Source organism: Panthera leo, chromosome D2, assembly GCF_018350215.1.
Source record: "Panthera leo isolate Ple1 chromosome D2, P.leo_Ple1_pat1.1, whole genome shotgun sequence".
Taxonomy (NCBI): domain Eukaryota; kingdom Metazoa; phylum Chordata; class Mammalia; order Carnivora; family Felidae; genus Panthera; species Panthera leo.
The window spans coordinates 28,514,982-28,539,002 of record NC_056689.1 but is presented as its reverse complement, the minus strand read 5'-3'; the positions used below and the strand labels follow the sequence as shown (position 1 = coordinate 28,539,002).

At 38.4% G+C, this 24,021-nt stretch overlaps 1 protein-coding gene and 1 non-coding gene across 2 annotated transcripts in view; one reads left to right on the top strand and one right to left on the bottom strand.

The window, feature by feature from the left end:
* Positions 1 to 20,169, top strand: part of DNAJC12 (DnaJ heat shock protein family (Hsp40) member C12) — a 38,880-nt gene extending 18,711 nt beyond the window's left edge. The window contains exons 3-5 of the mRNA XM_042908363.1: positions 3,541 to 3,680; positions 11,059 to 11,263; positions 19,606 to 20,169. Of these exons, the coding sequence (XP_042764297.1) occupies positions 3,541 to 3,680; positions 11,059 to 11,263; positions 19,606 to 19,700 (440 nt within the window). The 3' untranslated portion in view covers positions 19,701 to 20,169. The remainder of the gene's footprint in view (positions 1 to 3,540; positions 3,681 to 11,058; positions 11,264 to 19,605) is intronic.
* TRNAQ-UUG lies at positions 18,639 to 18,723 on the bottom strand. The gene has a single exon. It is a non-coding gene; the product is annotated as a tRNA-Gln (tRNA).
* Positions 20,170 to 24,021: the final 3,852 nt, after the last annotated feature.

The following is a 24,021-nucleotide window of genomic DNA, read 5'->3' as shown; positions in this document are numbered from 1 at the left end:
CTGATGAATGATGACATTTTATTATCCCTGGAGGTGGAGAAGAAAGTGGAGATTGGAGGGTAGCATCCATTGCAGGAAAATGGAAAGTGCAGGAAGGAAGGGAGTGCAGGAAAATGGAAAGTGCATGAATGGAAGTGGAGAGCACCAGCTGGGGAGCCTGGCAGGTTAGGGTTTGATTTTGTGGCTCCATCACTTGATGGTTTGGGACTTTGGGCAAGTTACATCAACTCCTTCAGCCTTAGATTCTTTAAAATGGGAATAATAATAATAATAATAATATCCACCTCATAAGGTTGTTGTGAAAAAGAAAGAAACTCTGTACTCATTAGTAATTACTTCCCATTTTCCCCTGTCCAGCCCCTGGTAACTATGAATCTACTTACTCTCTCTACAGATTCATCCATTCTGGATATTTTATATCAATGGTATTATACAATATGTGGCCTTTTGTGACTGACTTCTTTCATTTAGCATAGTGTTTTCAAGTCTCATCCATTTTGTAGCATGTTTTAGTACTTAATTTATTTTGTGGCTGAGTGATAATTTCATTAAATGTATATACCACAGGGGCACCTGGGTGACTCAGTGGTTGAGTGTCTGACTCTTGATTTCAGCTCAGGTCATGATCCCAGTGTCATGGAATCGAGCCCCGCATCTCTCTCTCTCTCTCCCTCTCTCTCTCTCTCTCTCTCTCTCCCTTTGCCCTTCTCCCCCCATTTGCACTTTCTCTCTAAAATAAAGAAATATATATATGCATTTGTTTATTCAACTAACTGATGGAAATTTGAGTTGTTTACACTTTATGGTTAGTATAAATAGTGTAACTATGAACATTCATATACAAGTTTTTGTGTGGGTGTATGTTTTCATTTTTCCTGGGTGTATATTTAGGGTTGGAACTTTTGGGTCATATGGTAACTCTATGTTTAACATTTTGATGAACTGGTAAACTGTTGGGTATTTTTTGTTTTGTTTTGTTTTGTTTTATTTATTTATTTTGAGAGAGAGAAAGAGAGAACAAATGGGGGAGGGGAAGAAAGAGAGAGAGAGAGAATCCCAAGCAGGCTCTGCACTGTCAGCACAGAGCCTGACATGGGTCTCAAACCTACAAACCGTGAGATCATGATCTGAGCTGAAATCACAAGTTGGACGCTTAACTGACTGAGGCGCCCAGGCGACCCTGGTAAATTGTTTTTCAAAACAGTTATACTGTTTTACAATCCCACCTGCAATGCATGAGGCTTCAAATTTCTCCACATCCTCACCTACGCTTGTTATTATCTATCTTTTTATTTTAGCCGTTCTAGTGATTATGAAGTGTTATCTCACTGTGGTTTTGATTTGTATTTTCTCAATGACTAATGATGAACATTTACTCATGTGTTTATTGCTCATTTGTATATCTTCTTTGGAGAAATGTCTATTCACTTCCTTTACTAATTTTTAAATAGGCTATTAGTCTTTTTATTGAGTTGTAAGAATTTATATATTTTAGATATACATTCCTCATCACATCTCTAATTTGAAAATATTTTCTTCCATTCCATGGTTTGTCTTTTCACTTTCTTGATGATCTCTGAAGCACAACATTTTCAGTTTTGATGAAGTACAATTTTGTTTCATTTGTTTGTTGCTTGCACTTGTGCTTTTGGTGTCATGTCTAAAGAGCTGTTGCCTAATCCAAGGTCACAAGGATTTACTATCATATGTTTTCTCAGAGTTTTATAGTTTTAGCTTGTACATTTAGATCTATGACCCATTTTATCACTTCTTGGCATTTTGGCTAAGATCAAATGTAAGTCTATGATCCATTTTGAGTTAGTATTTGTATATGGTATGAGGTAGGGATCCAATTTCATTCTATTATATGTGGATATCCAGTTGTCCCAGCACCATTTGTTGAAAAGACAATTTTTTTTCCCAATTTAATGATCTTGGTAGTTTTGTAGAAAACAAATTGACTGTAAATTTGAGGGTTTATTTCTGGACTCTCAATATCCCATTTATTTATGTTTAGTCTAATGCTAGTACCACACTGTTTTTATTAGAGTAGTTGTGTAAAAAGTTTTAAATTGGGAGTGTGAATTCTTCCAACTTTATTTTTATTTTTCAAGATTATTTTGATTATTCTGGGTCCCTTGCATGTACACATGGATTTGTTAGGATGAGCTTGTCAATTTTTGCAAAAAGAGGCAGCTGGGATTTTGATAGAGATTGTGTTAAATCTATAGAGCAGTTTGGAGAGTATTACCATCTTAGCAATGTTAGGTCCTCTGATCCATGAATATTGATGTCTTTCTATTTATTTAGATATTTAATTTCTTTCAACAGTATTTTATAGTTTTCAACATGTAAATCTTCCACTTCTTTTGTTACCATTTTTTCTAAGTATTTTATTCTTTTGGATGCTATTGTAAATGGAATTCCTTAATTTCATTTTTCAGATTGCTCATTGCTACTGTATAGAAGCACAATTGATTTTTGTGTATTGATCTTATATACTGTTCTATGGAAAGTTTTAACCTCAGGGGCACCCAGATGGCTCAGTTGGTTAGGCATCTTACTCTTGATTTCAGTTTGGGTCATGATCTCATGGTTTGTGAGTTCGAGCCCTGCATCTGGCTCTGCACTAACAGTGCAGAGCCTGCTTGGGATTCTTTCTCTCTTCTTTTCTCTGACCCTCCCCCACTCACACTGTCTCTCTCTCTCTCAAAAAAAAAGGTGCTGCAATGGAAATAATCCAGCTCCACTAAAGAGAGAGAGAGAGAGAGAGAAAGTTTTAACTTCACTGAGGAGCAGAAGAGACATTGCAAGTGTTTCCAAAAAGGACACGAATGGTTTCTATTGTATGCCATCTGATCAAATAGATCATTGACAAAGCTACCACTTATCAACTACCTACCATTTTATGTCTTGTGCTTAAAACCTCCCAATACCTTCTTATTGCTCTTACAGCAAAAAACCAGACCAGAATCCTTAGGCCTCTAAAGTCCTGGATGATCAGGCCCTTGTCTAGTCCACAGCCCCATTCTTCATTGTTCTTTCCAGCCCTGTGTCCTCCAGTCACATTGGCATCCTCTACTTTTTCTAAATCACCATGCTCTTTCCTGCCTTAGAGTCTTCATTTACACTGTTCCTCTAGCCTGATCACTGCCTTTCCTCATAACTACCACTAGAAAAGGCAGTTTTCTTCCTAGTAGATAAAATTGTAATTTTGAAAATGTTTATAAATGTCAGTCCCACTAAATAGTTCATGTATACTGTTCACACTTTGTCATTATCACCTGTAACAGCATCTGGCACATCACTGGAGCTCAGTAAAAGGAGTGGCTAAATTGTGAGTCAGGCACTTTACATACATGATCTCACTTGTCCTTATGATTCACTTCACAAGAGGAAACTAAAGCTTGAAAAGGTGAACTGGCTCAAGGTCACACAGTGAGTAAAAAACAGAGACATACTCCAGTGAGATCAGTTTGCTTGGGAGTTTAAAATAACTCCCCCAGGAAAGAAGTGCTCATCTTTTGATTTGTTTTCCAGTGGAGACTTTTCAGAAACTGCAGAAGGCAAAGGAAATTCTGACTAATACAGAGAGTCGTGCCCGGTATGACCATTGGCGAAGGAGCCAGATGTCAATGCCATTCCAGCAGTGGGAAGCTTTGAGTGATTCGGTGAAAACAGTAAGTTTCTCTCCAGGATGATGTGAATTTATGAAGCTCAGGCTTCCCATGGATTAGACCCACACAAGAGCTCAAGAAGTCAGTAAGTAAAGGAGGGAGACCAAGAAGCTTGTAGAATCTGTATATAACTCAGTGTCCACAAACTTCTGTGAGGGAAAATTCAATGGATCAGTGCCAGAAGAGCTCATGACTGCAAGAGCTCATTGGCTGTTTGATTCAATATATACAGTCCTCATTATCATTTATTGTTTTACACATTCTGATAACTGTGCTTCTCAAGTTGCTCATATAATACTGCTGAATTTGAACCAATGCAAATTCATCTCCTCCATCTTTTTAGTTCATATCAACCCGTTCTCTTCTCAAGGCTTATGAATTCCATAAAACACAGAGTTTGATTAATTAAAGAAAACTGTAAATTATTTTAAGCTTATTATTGTTATAGGTTCTGGTGAAAGAGCCATTGGATAGATACGGAGAGAGATTTCTTAAACCATTGTGTTCTCTTTCTTCATGCTATTAAAAAAACTAAATATATGGGGCGCCTGGGTGGCTTAGTCGGTTAAGCGTCCGACTTCAGCTCAGGTCATGATCTCACGGTCCGTGAGTTCAAGCCCCGCGTCGGGCTCTGTGCTGACCGCTCAGAGCCTGGAGCCTGTTTCGGATTCTGTGTCTCCCTCTCTCTCTGGCCCTCCCCCGTTCATGCTCTGTCTGTCTCTGTCTCAAAAATAAATAAATGTTAAAAAAATTAAAAAAAAAAAAACAAAACTAAATATAGGGGCCTAGGGTGGCTCAATCAGTTGAGTGTCTGAGTCTTGATTTTGGGTCAGGTCATGATCCCAGGGTCATGGGATCCAGCCCTGCATCAGTCTCTGCATTGAGGGTAGAGCCTGCTTAAGATTCTCTCTCCCTCTCTCTCTCTCTCTCTCTCCCTCTGCCCCTTCACTGCTCATATGCATGCATGCTCATTCTCTCTTTCAAAAAAACCCCTAAATATAAAAAAATAATTACCATGTTATATACTTATTTTGTTCTTACATTGACCTTTATATATTATATAGAAAATATGATTTAAAAATTTTTCTACATTCTCAAGTATGACTTATTATCCAGCTTTTTAAAATAGGGACACTTTTCTATGACATGAGACTTAAAATACACAAGTTACTTTATTATATGTATATTTACTTATTTAAATGCAAGTTAGTTAACATAAGTATAGTATTGGTTTCAGGAGTAGAACCAAGTGATTCATCACTTACGTATAACACCCAGTGCTCATCCCAACAAGTGTTTTCCTTAATGCCCATCACCCATTTAGTTCATCCCCCATGAACTTTCCCTCCAGCAACCCTCAGTTTGTTCTCTGTATTTAAGAGTCTCTTATGGTTTTCTTCCCTCTCTGTTTTTATCTTATTTTATTTTTCCTTCCCTTCCCCTATGTTTATCTGTTTTGTTTCTTAAATTCACAAATGGGTAAAATAATATGGTATTTGTCTTTCTCTGACTGACTTATTTCACTTAACATGATACTCTCTAGTTCCATCTATGTTGTTGCAAATGGCAAGATTTCATTCTTTTTGATTGCCAAGTAATATTCCAGTGTGTGTGTGTGTGTGTGTGTGTGTGTGTGTGTCCACAAATTAATTTATAGGCAAGTCTTTAGGGACGCTTGATGGAATTAGTCTATAAAGGGATTCACATCTCTTAAATTACACCCCTTCAGGTCATTTAGATTTCCTTCTTAACAGTTTTTATTTAAAAAAGACAAGCAAATTGTTTTTTCACTGATAAAAGACCTATAATAGTGAGGGAGAGTCTTTGACATAATGGGGAAAACATTGCAAGACTCTCAAAGTGTATATAGTTGAAAGCCACTCTACATAAAATGTAAACTGTTTTCTTCATCTCATATTGGAATAAGTTATATATTCATGTGATTTGTTTCAAGTAGGTTAATTATTTATGAAGGATTAACCATATGATTATTGAGTATATACACAAAATAACTAGATTCTTTAAAAAAATAGTAACTACTTCACATACTCAAAAATAAGAGTTTTTTCCTTTCCATTGTGTATATCCAAAATTCCTTGTTGACACTGACTAAATAAACACTGTTCCACCATCTCCACATAACCATATTTCCATTCTCCTGAGTATGACACGTTGTAACTGCAATTGAATTAGTGACCCGTGCTATGCTAATACGTTTTGATTTACAATGTGCTTTTTTTCTTTTTTTGATGATCTACTGAACTCTCTTATTTAATTTTAACCACTAATATCAAATTAGCTGTGGATTTTTCAAAAACTTTTCTCCAAATTTCTCCTTTATATTGCCAATGTCTTTCCTTTAAATGCTAATTTTCTGTCTCCAAACATGTCATTTCTGCCTTGAATTTAGGTTAACTATGGACTGTTTGAAGTCTTACAATATAATATAATATTTTATTTTATTTTTTGTTTTTATTTTTCTTAATGTTTATTTATTTTGAGAGAGTGTACGTGTGCATGAGGCAGAGAGAGAGGGAGGGAGAGAATCCCAAGCAGCCTCCACACTGTCCTTGCAGAACCTGGTGCAGGGGTCTATTCCACAAACTGTGAGATCATGACTTGAGCCGAAATCAAGAGTCAGATGCTTAACCGACTGAGACACCCAGGCACCCCACAATAATAATATTTTAGATATTACTGGCTGAATCATTTGTCTTGTCAGCAAAATTGAAACAGTATGCTGAGCCAGTATATGGTTTGAGATTTTTTTATTAATGGAACAAAAATGATAAGATGCATATCTTTTTGCTTTAAATCAACGGTGATATTTTTTTCATGTACAGTCCTCTTAGGGCTAAACCTTGTTGTTTTCCTTAAAAAAACTTTTTGTAATGTTTATTTATTTTTGAGAGAGAAAGACAGAGCGTGAGCAGGGGAGGGGTAGAGAGAGAGGGGACACAGAATCTGAAGCAGGCTACAGGCTCCAAACTGTCAGCACAGAGCCAACGCGGGGTTTGTGAGTTGAACTCACAAACCGCGAGATCATGACCTGAGCCAAAGTCGGACGCTTAACCTACTGAGCCACCTAGGTACCCCTAAATCTTGTTTAGGGTGCTTGCTTTTGTTTCTCTTCCTCAGTGAATCCCCTATATCAAGTTTCACATGTTTTGTAACTCATTTAATAGACTTTCTATCTATTTCCTCTCATTCTTTTCTGTTCTAATCCTTACAGTCTTTCCTAGACGTGAAAGCCTCATCTGTGTATAACATTTTAGTTGCTGCTTTCAATGTGCATGCATTTCATTTGTTCATCCTTTCACATTCACCATGTAGAAGAATTAACAACAATTATCATGCTAATATTGTTCACCTTCTAAATAGACCATTGTCTCTCCTTTTGTAGATAAACATCACCATTAGGCTAGCTGGGTTAGGTATGTTATGTATGCCATCTGACAATAAAATGATTATAACTAAAGGTTTAAATTTTAGGTGACATTTAGCTAAAACACATCTGCATGTTTGCTTCCCCTATACATTTATAGATTGTTAAATCCCATAAAACCCCTACCCTTTACATCACCAACCCTGTGTTTCTGCTTTTTATGTAAACAATACAGTCTCTCTGGATAGGAAAGAATTGGTGGGAGTAATATTAGTCTGATGTAGGACTTGAACCCAAGAACTGTGACATCATGACCTGAACCAAAACCAAGAGTCAGATGCTTAACTGACTGAGCCACCCGGGTACCCCATGTGATATGGGTTTTAAATAAAGGGATATGGGGAGAGGTCTTCAGTTATCCCAGCCTTTGGGTCTTGGGGTAATCTGAAAACAGAGACCTTTCTAACTCAAAGGATCTTAGGGAAATTCACTGCTGTGATGCTAAATGGTTTTACTCCAAGGAATCCAGGATATGAATGGTTCTCCCTCTAGTTCTGAAATACATGGCAGAATGGCTTTAGAGTGGCTGTGGGAAAATGGTTGCAGCAAAGCTACAATCAAAATAAAGTGCTGGGAAAGATTCTTATAAACTGTTGTAACTGTCATGTCATATCCATTGCTGTACATTTTATAAAGAGTTAATGGAAACACATTTTTAGTGAATTGATTGTTTGACAAATTGATTACTTCTGGGAGAGCTTGTTGGGACTGCCAGTTACCCTCACGTGGGTCTATTTGTCTACTGATTGTTTCTGGGTTCCTGGGCTCAGCGCGGTGCCCTTGTGGTGAGTCCAGTTGGCTACAGACTACTAGGGAAGCTTCCTATTATGCCTGGGTGGCTACGCTATCCTCCATCAGATGGGAAACAGTGTGCAATTCAGCACCTTCTGAGCCAGATTAGAAGGCAGTCTGTTCTAATTGAACATTATACAAAAGCAGAGATTATATGCAAACTTATGCTGCCCTCCAGTCTGTCTATATATCTATATCTGTAACTATATTTTATGTATATGCATATGAATATACATATATTTATGTATCTATATTTGGATATATATATTTACCTTTTAATAGAGTTGAGATCATGCTATTAATGACCACTAATGACCATTGTGGCCTATTATTCATTAACACCATGCCATCAATACTCCCAATTGTATCAAAAAGTTGTGATGAACAGATTTATCTAAAAGATTCCAAGAAGGGGGGCATCTGGCTAGCTCAATTTATATAGCATGCGACACTTGATCTCAGAGTTGTGGGTTCAAGGCCCATGTTGGGCACAGAGTTTCCTTAAAAATAAATAAATAAATAAATAAAAAGGTCCCAAGAAGGCATTTTACCCCTTTGCACTTTCCCTTTCTTCTTGTTGAGGTGCTTCTCCTGGCTCCTGCCTGTGAGGTCAATGTTAGTGCTCCTGAGAGAGGAGATAAGAAATTGTGGTATCTCTCCAAGCTCTTTTAAGAAGCTGTTGCTCTGATGAACCCCTGGCCCCTGCCTAGCAGCGTTTGCTTGGGCGAACCAAGCTGGTCACATCCCCATGCAATACTCAGAGCCTCCTTCCTATGTTGCTTTGTTAAACTGGTAAATAAGGGAAGCTTGGGTCGCTCAGTCAGTTGAGTGTCTGACTTTGGCTCAGGTCATGATCTCACCATCTGTGAGTTTGAGCCCCATGTCAGGTTCTGTGCTGACAGCTCGGAGCCTGGAGCCTGCTTCGGGTTCTGTCTCTCTCTTTGTCCCTCCCCAACTTGTGCTCTGTCTCTCTCTCTCTCAAAAATAAAATTTAAAACATAAAAGAAATTAAAAAAAAAAACTGGTAAATAAAATGGTGCCCACAGGTAGAAGTTGGCAACCCCAGTATTTTAAGATAGTTCAGATAGGCGTGCCTGGGTGGCTCATTTGTTTAAGTGTCAGACTTCAGCTCAGGTTGTGATCTCACAGTTCGTGAGTTTGAACCCCACATTGGGCTCTCTGCTGTCAGCACAGAGCTTGCTTTGGATCCTCTGCCCCCCTCTCTCTGCCCCTCTCCTGCTTGCGTGTGCGTGCGCTCTGTCTCACTCTCTTAAAACTAAATAAACATTGAAAAAAAACGACTTTCAGAAGTGTGCTGAAGATGAAAAGTATGCCGCCCCTTGAATCATGCGCACAAGTACAGCATGGCAGCGGCCCCTTCTGTCGTTCCTGGCATGGTTCTCATAGGCCTTGAACTTCAGAAAAGTTTGTTTTGTTTTGATTTCTGTGTTTCGCTTTTTTTTTCTTTCTGTCAGGAAAACAATATCCTGGATATCAGGAATCAGGAAAAAACTTTATTCTGGGTTTTAAACTTGCTTAAATATGTGGCTTATGGGTTTTCCTTGGTTTTTTGAGTGACACAAGTAGTAAGATACTGTTCAGGAGTGCTTCAGGAATAGGGTCCCATAATATCCAAATGAGGTTTCAAGAAACAGTTATGGTTATTATTTTGGTTAATGTCAGGGTTAGTTATTCTACTTGAAATATTCTTGACACAGCAAACTCAATTTTTCTTTCTCACTTTGAATTCATTTATTCATCCTTCCATTCATCCCCCCATCTTCCCAATTTTAAATGTTTTAATAGGAAATACATGTAGAGGACACAACATTTAAAAAGATACTACAATAGGGTGAATGGGGGAAAGTAACTCTATTTCTTACCTTTGTTTTATTTATTTAGTTAGTTTTTTAATTTATTTTGAGAATGAGAGAGAGCACAAGCAGGGTAAGGGCAGAGAGAGAGAGGGAGAGAGAGAATCCCAAGCAGGCTCCATGCTGTCAGCATGGAGTCAGACATGGGACTCAAACTCATGAGCTGCGAGATCATGATCTGAGCTGAAACCAAGAGTTGAATGCTTAACCGACTGAGGTAACCAGGTGCCCCTATTTTAACCATTAAAAAATTTTTTTTAATGTTTATTTTTGAGAGAGAGAGTGGGAGAGAGAGAGAGAGTGTGTGCACACAAGTGGGGGAGGAGCAGAAACAGAGAGGGAGACACAGAATCTGAAGCAGGCTCTAGGCTCTGAGCTGTCAGCACAGAGCCTGCTGATGTGGGGCTCCAACTCGGAAACAGTGATCATGACCTGAGCTGAAGTCGGATGCTCAACCAACTGAGCCACTTAGGCGCCCCTATTTTAACCATTTTAAAGTGTACATCATTAAGTACATTCACAATGTTGTTCATACATCATCACGACCTAGTTCCAGAACTTTTTCATCATCCCAAAAGGAAACCCTGTATCTGTTAGCAATCATTTCTTATGCCCCTTCTCCCAGTTCCTGGTAAGCATTAATCGGCTGTCTATCTACAAGGATTTGTCTATTCTGGATATTTCTTACAAGTGGAATCATACAATATATGGTTTTTTGTGGTTGGCCTTTTTTTAGTTAGTATAATGTTTTCAAGGTTTATCCACCCTGTAGTACTGAATTCCTTTTTCACGGCCAAATAATATTCCATTGTATGGCTATAACACATTTTTGTCTATCCATTCACGAACTGATGGACATTTGGGTTGTTTATATCTTCTGCCTGTTGTGAATAGTGCTGCTTTGAACGTTAGTAAGTTTTCTGAACACCTCTTTTCAGTTCTTTTGAGTATATGCCTAGGAATGGAATCACTGAGTCATATGGTAATTCTATGTTTAACTTTCAGTGGAAATGTCTCATTTTTTAATCTCTCTGATGCAGGTCCCTTTGCTCTTTGCCATGGTTTGGATATCTCCTTATATCATTAGTCTTTTAAATTAGTGAGGATTAATTAATTAATACCTGGGTTAACTGATTAATATCTGGTTAATAGTCAAATCTAACAATCAGCACTGTAATAGTAGGTCGGGTTTTACCACACATTGAACTTTAAATATAGAATAGTATATAATATTGATTTTATATTATGTGTTTACTTTTAACTAATGTAGTCAATGCACTGGGCTGTCAGAGGTAAAAAAGATCTGATGCTAGAAGAATCTGACCAGGTTCATACCAACCAGACTGAAAATGAGGAATGGAACAAGCAAAGAGAAATAAAGAAAGAGAAGCTGGGTTCAACCACAGAGAAAATGGAGCAAAAAGAATCCAACTCCTTGGAGAAGTCATTCTCCCCGCAAAATCTGGATTCTCCAAGTAAGTCAAATCATGTAGCTTTGCAGACCAAGAAAGGTCTGAAATTAAAGGGCTTGGTTTATACTGTATTTATTCTCAACCTTTTCCAAGTAAACAGTAGTGCCAGATTTAAGGGTTGCTTTATCACCTTAAAATATACTTACTTAGCATTGACACAGAAACTGGAAGACACATTCCTCAATACATCCCTTTCAAGGGAAAATGTGAGGCATTTCTGGGAGTGACTGATATAACACTGCCATTTATTGAGTGTTTACTATGAACAGGAATGTTCTTTACATACATTACATGTATTATCTTGTTTAATATTAAGTCTATAGACATTAATTTATTTAATCCTCTACAAGCCTGTGAGGTTGGTACCAACATTATTCTCATTTTATGGAAAGGAAACTGAAGTCCAGGGAGGTTGAGTAATTTTTTCAAAGCTATACAGCTTGTATATAGCAGGGAAGGGGTCTGAACTAAGACAGTTTGACTTCAGTGTCTGTTTCTAAGGCATTGCACTGTCCAGAGAAGAGACCTTATCTGTATGTAGTTCTGAATGATAGATAGATTCACTGAAGCAGGGTATTACAGAAGCTAAACTCGCAAGCTATACTACCGAGGCTCACATCTTAGCTCTACTACTTATTATCTGTATTTCTTGGTAAAAGTTACTTAACTTCTCTAGATTTCAGTTTCCAAATCTATAAACTCAAGATCATAGTGATACCTTCTCACAGAGCTATCATGAGGATTAAATAAGGAGATCCATGTTAAATGCTTAGCACACTGATTCACCTAGCAAGCAGGTCTTGGGTTAATGTCAACTATTATTATCTTTTCTTTGTCTGTCTAGCCACCGTGTTTATCTTGTATAGGTGCGTTATAAACATGCACTGTCACTGTCCTCCGAATTCTTGATTCTCAAGGTTGTGATACAGTATCTCATTAGAATTTAAACTAGAGGCTCCTGAAGGTCCTTGAATCTTGAATCCTTACTTATAAAAGAAGATAATTAGATAGCTTGTGGTAAATTAGAGTCTTTGTAGAAATAGTCACTCGAAAACTCTCTTTGGGGAGACTTCTATATGCTCATTACCTGCTAGAATAAAGAACCTTAGGGTGTGATTCAGGTGTCTCTGCTGGTTACTCAAGATATCCTTTTGTGGACTCTGCAAATTGATTGCATCAGCCTCATAACTGGGAATGGTTATAATGTAACAAATTCATCAAAGCAGAAGCCCGAATTTCAGAAAAAACAGTGTTTTAAGCAAATACACACATACAAACACCTACCCACAGTCACACACAGGCAAAACATGCAAATGTTTCACTATTCGGCCCTGGAATGTTCAGATCTGTGCTTCTTGAACCCCTGGGGCTGCCCTGTGACTTCGTGTTTCAGATTCAGACCTAGTCTGAGTTCACCATCACTGGGGTGGGAGGGGGGAGGGGCACTTTATCACCTCAGACACTCAGGCAGGAGGCTGAAGCCCCACTTGAATCCCTCTCATAAGATGCAGTGAAATTTTCTCTTCCTCTGAAAACTAGTTATTTAGATATTTAAAAATCCCAAAGTAATACCAGCTTGTCATTAGAAAATTCAAAGAATCATATATAAACAATGACTTAGTGTCTCCCCCAGGCTCCCATCCTTCTGTGTTTTTGTTTCCTGAAGTAACCAATGCAGATGCCCAGGTGTGTCTCCTTCCACATTATTCTCAAGCGTATATAAATATGCCTTCACATAGGAGGGTTTTAAAAACAAAGAATGAGGGGCACCTGGGTGATTCAGTAGGTTAAGTGTGGGACTCTTGACTTTGGCGCAGGTCATGATCTCGTGGTTTGTGAGTTTGAACCCCACATCGGGCTCTGGGCTGACAGTGCGGAGCCTGCTTGGGATTCTGTCTCCCTCTCTCTCTGCCCCTCCCCAACTTGCTCTCTCTCAAAATAAATAAAAAAAAACTTAAAAAAAAAGGCATTACACTGTGGCCATTTCTCTATGTTACACGGAGCCTAAGAGTACAAGCTCTGGAACCGGATCCCAGCTTTTCCACTGATGAGTTTTGTGAACTTGGGCAAGCAAATTAACCTTTCTTTATCTGTGTTTTCTTATCGATATGGTCAAAACATTAGTGTTTACTCATAAGGTTTTTTTGAGTATTAAAAAATCTATGTAAAATATTTAGACCAGGTACATGGTAGGTGCTGTTTTTGGTGTTAGCTTTTATTATTATGGGACGTCTCCTTAGACCTTACATTTAGAATTAACTCATTCTTTTGAACAGCAGATAAATATTTCACAGTATAGATATATCATAATTTATTCAAGATAAATTGTGATGTGCTCTTTTTGGTGTCAGCTTTTATTATTATGGGACTTCTTCTTAAGCCTTGCATTTAGAATTAACGCATTCTTTTGAACAGGAGATAAATATTCCACAGTATAGATATATCATAATTTATTCAGGATGACTTGTGATGTCAGGTGTGGTGTGGTTTGTTTTGGCTATTTTATTATTATTATTTTAAATTTCCATTATACTTAACATACAATATTAGTTTCAAGTGCACAATACAGTGTGATGTCAGTTTTGATGCCCTCACATGATGAAGTGTATCCTTTTACTGTGGCTTGAGGAATGAAGGTGGGGGCCATGAGAGGAGGATCATTTTTCTGAGAAGCTGTTGTTGGAGAATAAGAATTATGAAATTTTACTAAAGGCTGCATTTGCCAGTATTTTCTTGATGCTGTTTAAGAGGTTATTGGCTGGTCTGAGTAGCACCCTAAAGCTGGAGTTTGATATATCAAAGTGCAGTTGTATGATTATTTGTAACTTTGTTTTACTGTAGTGTAAATTTTTATTAACATCAGCATTTAAGAAATGATATTCATGTCAGCTTTAGTGAGTCCTGAGTGGTTTCTCACATACCTCTTAAGCATATTTGTTAATTTCCTCAAGCAGTGGTTGATATTTACTTTGGAGTTTGCTTTTTGATGCCTCTTCTGTGATCAGCAGCCCTCAAATAGTCCCCATGTTATTCTGACTCTTCACTGCAACCAGTAAAATATGGAGTACAGCCTCTGAAAACTGGTGCATGACACCACCTCACTTTTCTTTTCTTTCCATGTAAATATACAATAAATATGGCTTCTGATAAATGCAAATCTAGAATCAAATAGTTTGTGTAGCATTCTGGAGTTAGAAAAAAGGATCATACGTAGCCAATGCTGTTGGTGTGCTGTCATATTTTCTGGGCATCTAATTTCTCATTGCCATTTCTATGGTTTCCATCAGAGGGCTTTCTCTGGCACTTGAGCTGGCTTGGCAGTAAGTGCCAGGGAATAAACACTCTCTGGAGGTAGCCATCAGATACTGATGAATGTGAGTGGGAAACTCCTTTACTTCTCTAACTGGATAACTCTTAGGGGTTTTTATACTGTCTTCCAGGGGTCCCCATCATAATCAAGCTCCAGTTGCCCAGGGTGGCAACTTGCCTGATAATGTACCTTTTATAAACTTGGTTCCTTTCTCTACTTTCCTACCAGGGTCTCTTTGAATCACCTTTCAAATTATCCACTTGCATTCAAATTCTTGTCTGGGGTGTCTATTTCTATTGGAAACCAAACTAGAAAACACTTTTTTCAAACTATAAAATAACAAGTATTTACAGTAGAAATGTGAGAAATATGGTCAAACAAAAGGTAGAAAATACACTTCTAATATTAGCACCTAGGGACATATCTATTATTGGTCTTTTGGTATATATGTATATATATTAGTATACCTAAAACTAAGGATCATACTATATATATTTTATGTGTGTATTTCAATTATAGGTTGTCAGAAATTTTCTTTTGCTTTTTTCCTGAGAGGAATTATATTTTTTAATGTTTATTTATTTTATTGTTTCTTTATTTGACAGAGAAAGAGTGTGAGCAGAGGGAGGGCAGAGAAAGAGAGAGAGAGAGAGAAATCCCAAGCAGGCTTCTCGCTGTCAGCTCAGAGTCCAATGCAGGGCTTGAACCCATGAGCCCCGAGATCACGACCTGAGCAGAAATGGAGTGGGACGTTTAAGTGACTGAGCCACCCAGGCACCACCCCCCTATAGGAGAATTCTTAAATTTGTTTTGTCTGAGAATTCTAAAGAAAGTGCAAACAGATTGTTTTCTTGGGACAACCACTGTCAACTGTCCTGTGTATATTTTTCTGACAAGATATTTAGATAGTATTTTAAAATATCAATGGAAACATTTTGTATGTTATTTTGGAACCTGGTTTTTCATGGACAATATTATAAACATAAAAAAAGACGTAAGGAATATGTGTCCATTGCAGAACAATAAGAAAATACAGATTTTTAAAAAAGTGTCAAAGATGAAAATCACATGTATTCTAACTATCCAGGGATAACTATTAACACTGAGGAATAATTCCTTATAGACTTTCAAAAATTTTTACATAAATATCCATGTAATAATGAATTTAGGAACGAGATCATACTATATACATTATTTTTTAAATACCTGTCAGTTAGCAATATGTTATGAACATTTTTCTATGACCATAAATATTAAAAAAATTGTTAATGCCAATATAAAAGGCTTTTATTTTTTAATTTTTTTTTTAATTTTTTTTTAACGTTTATTTATTTTTGAGACAGAGAGAGACAGAGCATGAACGGGGGAGGGGCAGAGAGAGAGGGAGACACAGAATCGGAAACAGGCTCCAGGCTCTGAGCCGTCAGCCCAGAGCCTGATGCGGGGCTCGAACTCACAGACCGCGAGATCGTGACCTGAGCCGAAGTCGGACGCTTAACTGACTGAGCCACCCAGGTGCCCCTATAAAAGGCTTTTAAACAACTTTCTATTGCTGAAGATTTAGATTGTTTCTTGATTAAAAAAATTTATAAATGGTGTCACGACAAATATCCTTATAGTTAAACCCTTGAACACATCTGTGATTATTTCCTTAGGATAAACTTCTAGAAGTAGAATTATTAGATATACACATTTTAATTAGTTTGAGAAATTTTGCCAAATTGGCTGCCAAAAGATTTTTACCAATTTACACTCCCATCAATAGAAAAGGAAAAAGGCCTTTTTTTTAGTGTTCAACAAAGTTGCTTATTAGAATTAAAACTAATCTTACTTTCATGGAGTAAATTATTTGTATTTCCAGAGATCCTTTACCATTGACCTTTTACTTTTGGCAGCTGTTTGGAAGTTGTTTCCAATTTCCATGCTAGTGAATTGCCAAAATTCCCACCACTGAAGGTTTCTATAAATATCCTTTTATTAATAAGCATTTAAGCACATGAGTTTCTTCCATCCATATAAACTAATTCTTGTTGATAAGAATTCAAAAGTCGACTCTACAGATCAAAAAGAAAATGATCCAAAATAATCCAAAAGAAAAAGGGAAGGAAACTATATAAACAGTTCAGTAGAGAAAATATAGCGGTTCTTAAACATATGAAAAGAGGTTTAATCTCAACATAATTCGTGAAGCGGTAACTTCTCTTAATGTACACTTTTATGAATCAGTGAGACATAAGATCAACCATCTAGTAAAAAAAGAAGGGGTGTGTGTGCCCCTGGGTGGCTCAGTCGTTAAGCATCTGACTTCAGCTCAGGTCATGATCTCGCAGTTTGTGAGCTTGAGTCCCACATCGGGTCAGCTGGTGCCCTGCTTCCGGTGAGCACAAGCCCCGCTTTGGGTTAGCCCCTCTTCTTTCTCTCTGTCCCTCGTGGGATTTTCTCTCTCTCTCTGCCTCTTGCTCACTTGCACCCTCTCTCTCTCAAAAAAAAAAAAAAATAAATAAATAAAATAAATAAATAAATAAAAATAAAAATAAAAAAAAAAGAAAGAAAGGAAATGAACATTTCATAGAACAGAAAATACAAATAGCCTTGGAACATATGAAAAGATGCCTAAACTCATTCATAGTAAGAGAAAGGCAAATTAAAACTGCACTTTTTGTATACAAGAGCCTAGCAAAAGTTACTGAGTTTGTTCACATGGTGTTAATGAAGGTGTAGGAAAATCAGCTGCTGCTGGGTGAAACTTTATAGAGAACCGTTTGGCAATGTCTATTAAAACTACAGATGCATGATGACTTTGACCCAGTAATCCCAGTTCTACAAATTTTATCCTACAGGTCACCCATGTGCAAAATGACATGTGTACTATGTTATTCACTGCAGAATTGCAAATAAATGCCCCTCAGTAGGGTTGCGTTTTTGTATGTCACAGAATAAAATACCCCTCCACTGTTAGAATGAGAAAGCTCTCCGTATACTGATAAAAAACAATCATCAAGATATGTTAGAAACAAAAAGTCAAAATGCAGAATAGTAGACTGTATGTTAGCATTTAGGTTAAAGAAGGAGTAGGGCAGTGATGTTGGAGATTGTATGCATGTATTTGCTTGAATATACCTCGACTATCTCTGGAAAGATATGGAGGCAATTGGTAACAACTTTGTTGGGAACATCAGAGTGGAGGGTGGAAGACTTTTGAGGGTTATGTAATCTTTGTACTTTTTGAACTTTAGCCATGTGAATATACCATCAATTCAAAAATAAATACAATTGTATTAAACAATTTTTAAAATGTTTTATTTATTTTTGAGGGAGAGAGAGAGAGAGAGAACAAGCATGTGTGGGGAGGGGCAGATTGAGAGGAAGACAGAATCCGAAGCAGGCTCCAGGCTCTGAGCTGTCAGCACAGAGTTCGATGCAGGGCTGAAACCCATGAACTGTGAGATCATGACCTGAGCTGAAGGTGGACGCTTAACGGACTGAGCCACCCAGGTGCCCCATAAAAAAATAAATAAAGTGTTAAAATAAATAAAAATAAAAATAGGGGAAAAAGAAATCTGGGATCTATTCTTCATTTTACCATTACTTTTTGTGACCCACAGACAATTTCCTTTTTTTATTTTGGTGGGGTCTCCCCATATATGATCTATAAATAAATGAATATTTAGTATCAGATATTCACAAAGACTTTTATAGAAAAATAAGTAGCATAAAGGGACAGGGAGGGATGGAGGTAGGGGCTGGGTACTGTTTTGGATCAAGTTGTCAGAAGGTAGTTCCTCAGAAATCCCGAATCTCAGGCTCTACCCCAGACACCTGGAATCAGAATCTCCAATATAACAAGATCCCCAGATAATTACCATGTATATGGAAGATTGAAAGACACCTTGCTCTAGCTAATTCCTACTCATGGTTATTTTGTTTAAAAAAAAATTTTTTTTTTACATTTATGTATTTTTGAGAAACAGAGTGAGACAAAGTGTGAGCGGGGTGGTGGGGTGAGCGCAGAGAGAGAAGGAGACACAGAATCCGAAGCAGGCTCCAGGCTCTGAGCTGTCAGCATAGAGCCTGATGTGGGGCTCGAACCCACGAACTGTGAGATCATGACCTGAGCCAAAGTCGGACGCTCAACCGACTGAGCCAACCAGGCGCCCCAAATCATGGTTACTTTGAATGTGAATTCCAGAAGTCTTCTCTCACTCTAACTTTGTTCTACTCAGTCCACACTGAATGCCTTTCTCAGGTCTCCCATTCTCTTGTGTTTCCCTCCATATATATATGTTTATTTATTTATTTTGAGAGAAGAAGGGAGGGGCAGAGAGAAGAGGGAGAGAGAGAATCCCAACCAGAGATCCCAACCGTGAGATAATGATCTGAGCTGAAATCAAGAGTCAGCTGCTTAACTGATTGAGCCACCCAGGCACCCCTCCCTCCATATATTTTGCCACATTAATAATTTTCTGGATTTTTTTATTACCACCGCCAGGAGATGTGTACTGGAGTCTCACAGTACCCAGCATAGAGCCTGGCAATATGTAACAGGTGCTAGATAAATATTTCTATAGCAAATGAAGAAATGAGTGGATAAACCAAGCCAAATAAAAGTGTGTGGGGAGGGAAAAAAGAATTCAAAAGTCTGCTTAAGATAATCCATTTCAGGGGCGCCTGGATGATTCAGTCAATTAAGCAGCCAATTCTTGATTTCATCTCGGGTCATGATCTCATGATTCATGGGTTTGAGCCCCGAATTGGGCTCAGCACTGTGAGCACAGAGCTCAGATTCGGTCTCCTTCTCTCTGCCCCTCTCCCACTTGTACTGTCTCTCTGTCTCAACTCTCAAATAAATAATGTAAAAAAAAAATAAAGGAAAGATAATCTGTTTCTGTAAGATACTAATAATTCATATTAAACACTTACCCTTGCATTTTATTTATTGCAGTGAAATCTTATCAGCAAGCTGTTTTACTATGACCCTGTGGGTTTTCTATTCCTACATCTCTGGTTTTAAAATCTTCTTTTCTGTGCTTTAAAGTCTTTTCAGATGTGAACTCTTGGCACCTTCGTTTCCGCTGGTCTGGGGACGCTCCCTCAGAACTCCTGAGGAAATTCAGAAATTATGAAATATGAAAAGTGCTCGGTAGGAGAGAGAGAGAGCAAGACCATCTCCCGTGCTGCCAACAAGTCTTTGAATCTTAAAAACGTTATGTTTCTCTGTCATGTTTGTGAATTGCTCAGTCCTGATTGATTCCTCCATCCTTGAACCCATTCTAACAAAATGTGTGTTTTAAATGAGAACATTTTCAGACTAGTCTCTTTCAATATTTGAATAGATTAAGGCTCTTAGATCCAAAGTAGCTTGTTGTGAATCTTCCTGTTAATGTTGTAGAAAATCTATTTTAAAAAGATATCTCTGTATTTAAATAATTCATTAATATACCACGATCCCTATTAGTGCTGTATGTACAAGAAATGCTTTCTGACTCTTGGGGCACCTGGGTGGATCTGTTGGTTAAGCAAACAACTCTTGACTTTGTCTCAGGTCATGATCTCAGGGTCGTGGAGTCTGCTTAAGATTCTCTTTCCCTCCGTCTCTGCCCCTCCCCTGCTCACTCTCTCTCTCTCAAAATAAAATATGAATAAAATTTATTTTTAAAAAAGGAAATGTTTTCTGACTCTTGACTTTAAATGAAATGTCTAAACTCCACAGAGCGAAATAAATAATTTTCCCAAAATTCATGATGAATTTATAATTCAGCAGTATTTTGAAAATAATTTGATTAGATATTTCTATTTTAATTTTAATAATTGTAAATTTAAAAGGTTATTATTTATTTGAGGAAATATGCTTTACAAGATTTCTTTTGTTATACAGCAAGTGATACATTTATAAATTATGTTCTAACAATGTGAATGGGCCTGTTAGGTGGACATATCCTTTTTAGGTTGGGATTGTTGATGGTCATGTGTAGTCTATGGTTAGTTTTTAGTTTGCAAACAAGTGAATGAAAAATTAAGAAGAAAAACAATTTTAGAGTAAACTAGAGCTGTCACTGGTCTGTAGCAAAGTGACAGAAAAAAAAAGAATATAGGAAGTTTTTAAAAAAATTTTTTTAAAGTTTATTTATTTCGAGAGAAACAGAGACAGCATGAGTGGGGTAGGGGCAGAGAGAGGAAGACAGAATCCCACCGCACTGACAGTGCAGTCCAACTTGAGGCTTGAACTCACAAAATCATGAGATCATGACCTGAGCCGAAACCTAGAGTTGGATGTTTAACTGACTGAGCCACCCATGTGCCCCAGGAAGTTTTTTTTTTAAATTAAAGCCACATAATTCAGAAATTATGTCCTTTGTGGTTTAAAATGTGCTTCCTTTTATGAAATAGTATCATAGTAGACTGTGTTAGTTTACAAGGGCTGCCATAACAACATACCACAGACTGAGTGCCTTAAACAACATATCTCATAGTTCTGGAGGCTAGATGTCCAACATCAAGGTGTCTGCAGGTTTGATTTTTTTCTGAGGCCTCTCTTCTTGGCTGATGCCTTCTCCAGGTGTCCTCACATGACCTTCCTCTGCGAACACACATCCCTGGTATCTCTGCTTCCTCTTTTGAGGATGCCAGTCACATTGGATTAGGGCTCCACCCTAACACTTCCTTTTAACACATTTCAACTCTTTAAAGACCTTATCTCCAAATAAGGTTATATTCTAAGGTAGTGGGGATTAGGACCTCAACATACAGGTTTTGGGGGGAATACAATTTAGTCCATAACAGATGAAAACTTTTTTTAAAAAACAAATATAGGGGTGCCTGGGTGGCCCAGTTAGTTGAGTGTCCAATTCTTGATTTTGGCTCAGATCATGATCTCACAGTAGTGAGATGGAGCCCCAAGTTGGGCTCTGTGCCAGGCATGGATCCTGCTTGATTCTCTCTCTCCCTCTCCCTCTGCCCTTCTCCTGCTTGTGCATGCTCTCTCTGTCAAAACAAAACAAAACAAACAAAACAAAACAAAACAAAAGTATTAAAAAATTTTTTTTATTACATTTATTTATTTTTGAGAGACAGAGACAGAGCACAAGGAGGGGAGGGGCAGAAGGAGAAGGAGACACAGAATCCGAAGCAGGCTCCAGGCTCTGAGCTGTCGGCACAGAGCCCAATGCAGGGCTCGAACTCACAAACAGTGAGATCATGACCTGAGCCGAAGTCAGAGGCCTAACTGACTGAGCCACCCAGGTGCCCCAAAACAAAAGTAGTTTTAAAAAATGTTTATTTATTATGAGAGAGAGAGAGAAAATAGGGAGAGAGATTGCACGTGAGGGAGGGGCAGAGAGAGAGGGAGAGAGCATCCCAAGCAGGCTCTGCGGAGCCCAAACTCGGGATTTGATCCCACGAACTGTTGGTACAGAAGATAGGATTCAGTAGCCACAGAGGGAAAGATTAGGGCCTGAGGTTCCTGAGTAGGGAAAAACACCTATTTTGGAACAATGCTGGGAATGTCTGACCACAGCAAACCCCCTCAGGTGTAAGGTTCCTCTTAATGTAACAGACCCCACCTACTCCCCCTCAGGTTTCCCCTCAGGAATTTGACAAAAGACCTAAGTATGGCCATAGACCACCCCTCATACAATGGAAGGGAGCCAGTCGGGAATGGGCAACCCAGCACCTAGAGGTATCAAGCCAATAAGGGTAGAAGGAACAAGGGAGAAGAGATGGGGAGGGCTGACCAGAACCTTATAAAACAAGGACCTTGCCTGTAGTCCGTGGGCATTTACTTCTGAATGTCCCCTTTCTGTAAAGAGAGCTTTCCTACTATTCTTCCTTTCTAATCTTATATTCTAATAAACCTTTGCCTACTGCTCATTTTGTGTCCGCCTCTTCATTCTTTGAAGCTGTGAGATAATGAATCCTGGGTGTTGTGGCAAAAGATCCTGCAAGACAGTGAGATCATGACCTGAGTGGAAATCAAGAGTTGGACTCCCAACTGACTGAGGAGCCCCAACAAAGTATATTTTTAAGGCTTATTTTTAATTTTATTGGAAAATAAAGTGTTTATTCAAAGAACATTAAAAGATTAAGGACCTTTTAATTGTGTGGGTGTTGGCAGGAGGAGGAATGAATCTCAAGCTTAGCCAGACTGGGCATGAGACTCTTCACAGAGCTGGGGGTTTCAGGGGAGGCCGGGTTGGGGGACAACTGGGTCTGGCAAGAGTCAAGAAATGGTCAGAGAGCACCAGGCCACAGTGAGAGCTTGGGCCAGGGGTGCTGGTTGGCTTAGCAGCCTTAGCAGCTTAGCAGCTCACCACTTACATCCCATTGACAAAAAATAGAGCATATAAAGTTAATAAAATGAGCTTTTGGACTACAATTGCCTGTCATAATGCCTGTGTGGCCCACATGGGCACTCAAATAAATAACTACATTGAATACGAGAAGTTTTGAACCTAAACATCAGGGTTTAATTTTTTTTCTTTTTTCTACCAGAAAAAAGGCCCATTTACAGCACTGATAACTTTTAGTGACTTGTCAAGAGGAAAACTACTCCCATTCGTATGGTCCACTTCATTTTTCGTAGAGATGCACTTCCCCGTTGTTGACAAGATTGAGACCAGCTCTTATTTTCTCTCCTATGATGGCCTGAAACCTCCAAATAAGAAATGAGAAATAGCTCCATTTGAATGTGGGTTTATGATGGGTCAGGCCTGACATAAGCACTTTATATACTGGATCCCATATAACTTAGTAGGAGACATTTTATTCTTTTTCTTTTATGATTTGTTTGTTTTGCTTTGAGAGAGATGGAGCAAGTGAGCAAGAGGCAGAGAGAGAAGGAGAGAGAATTGCATCGCAGAGAGGGAAGCAGGGCTCACCCAAAGCAGTACTCAGACCCAAACTATGAGATCATGACCTGAGCCAAAGTCAGATGTTAACCGACTGAGCCACCCAGGCACCCAGAAGACCGTCTATTCTTTTTATCTATCTATCTATCTATCTATCTATCTATCTATCTATCCATCTATTTATATTACTTTTTTAATGTTTATTTTTGAGACAGAGAGAGACAGAGTGCTAGCAGGGGAGAGGCAGAGAGAGAGAGAGGGAGAATCCGAAGAAGGCTCCAGGCTCTGAGCTGTCAGCACAGAGTCCAATGCAGGGCTCAAACTCACAAACAGTGAGATCATGACCTGAGCTGAAGTCGGATGCTTAACCGACTGAGCCACCCAGGCACCCCTATCCTTTTTTTATTAAAAAATTTTTTAATGTTTATTTAATTTTAAGAGAGAGAGAGAGAGAGAGAGAGAGAATGTGAGTGGGGAAGGGGCAGAGAGAGAGGAAGACACAGAATCTGAAGCAGGCACCAGGCTCTGAGCTGTCAGCATACAGCCCAATGCGGGGCTCGAAGCCACAAGCCATGAGATCATGACCGGAGCCAAAGTTGGATGCTTAA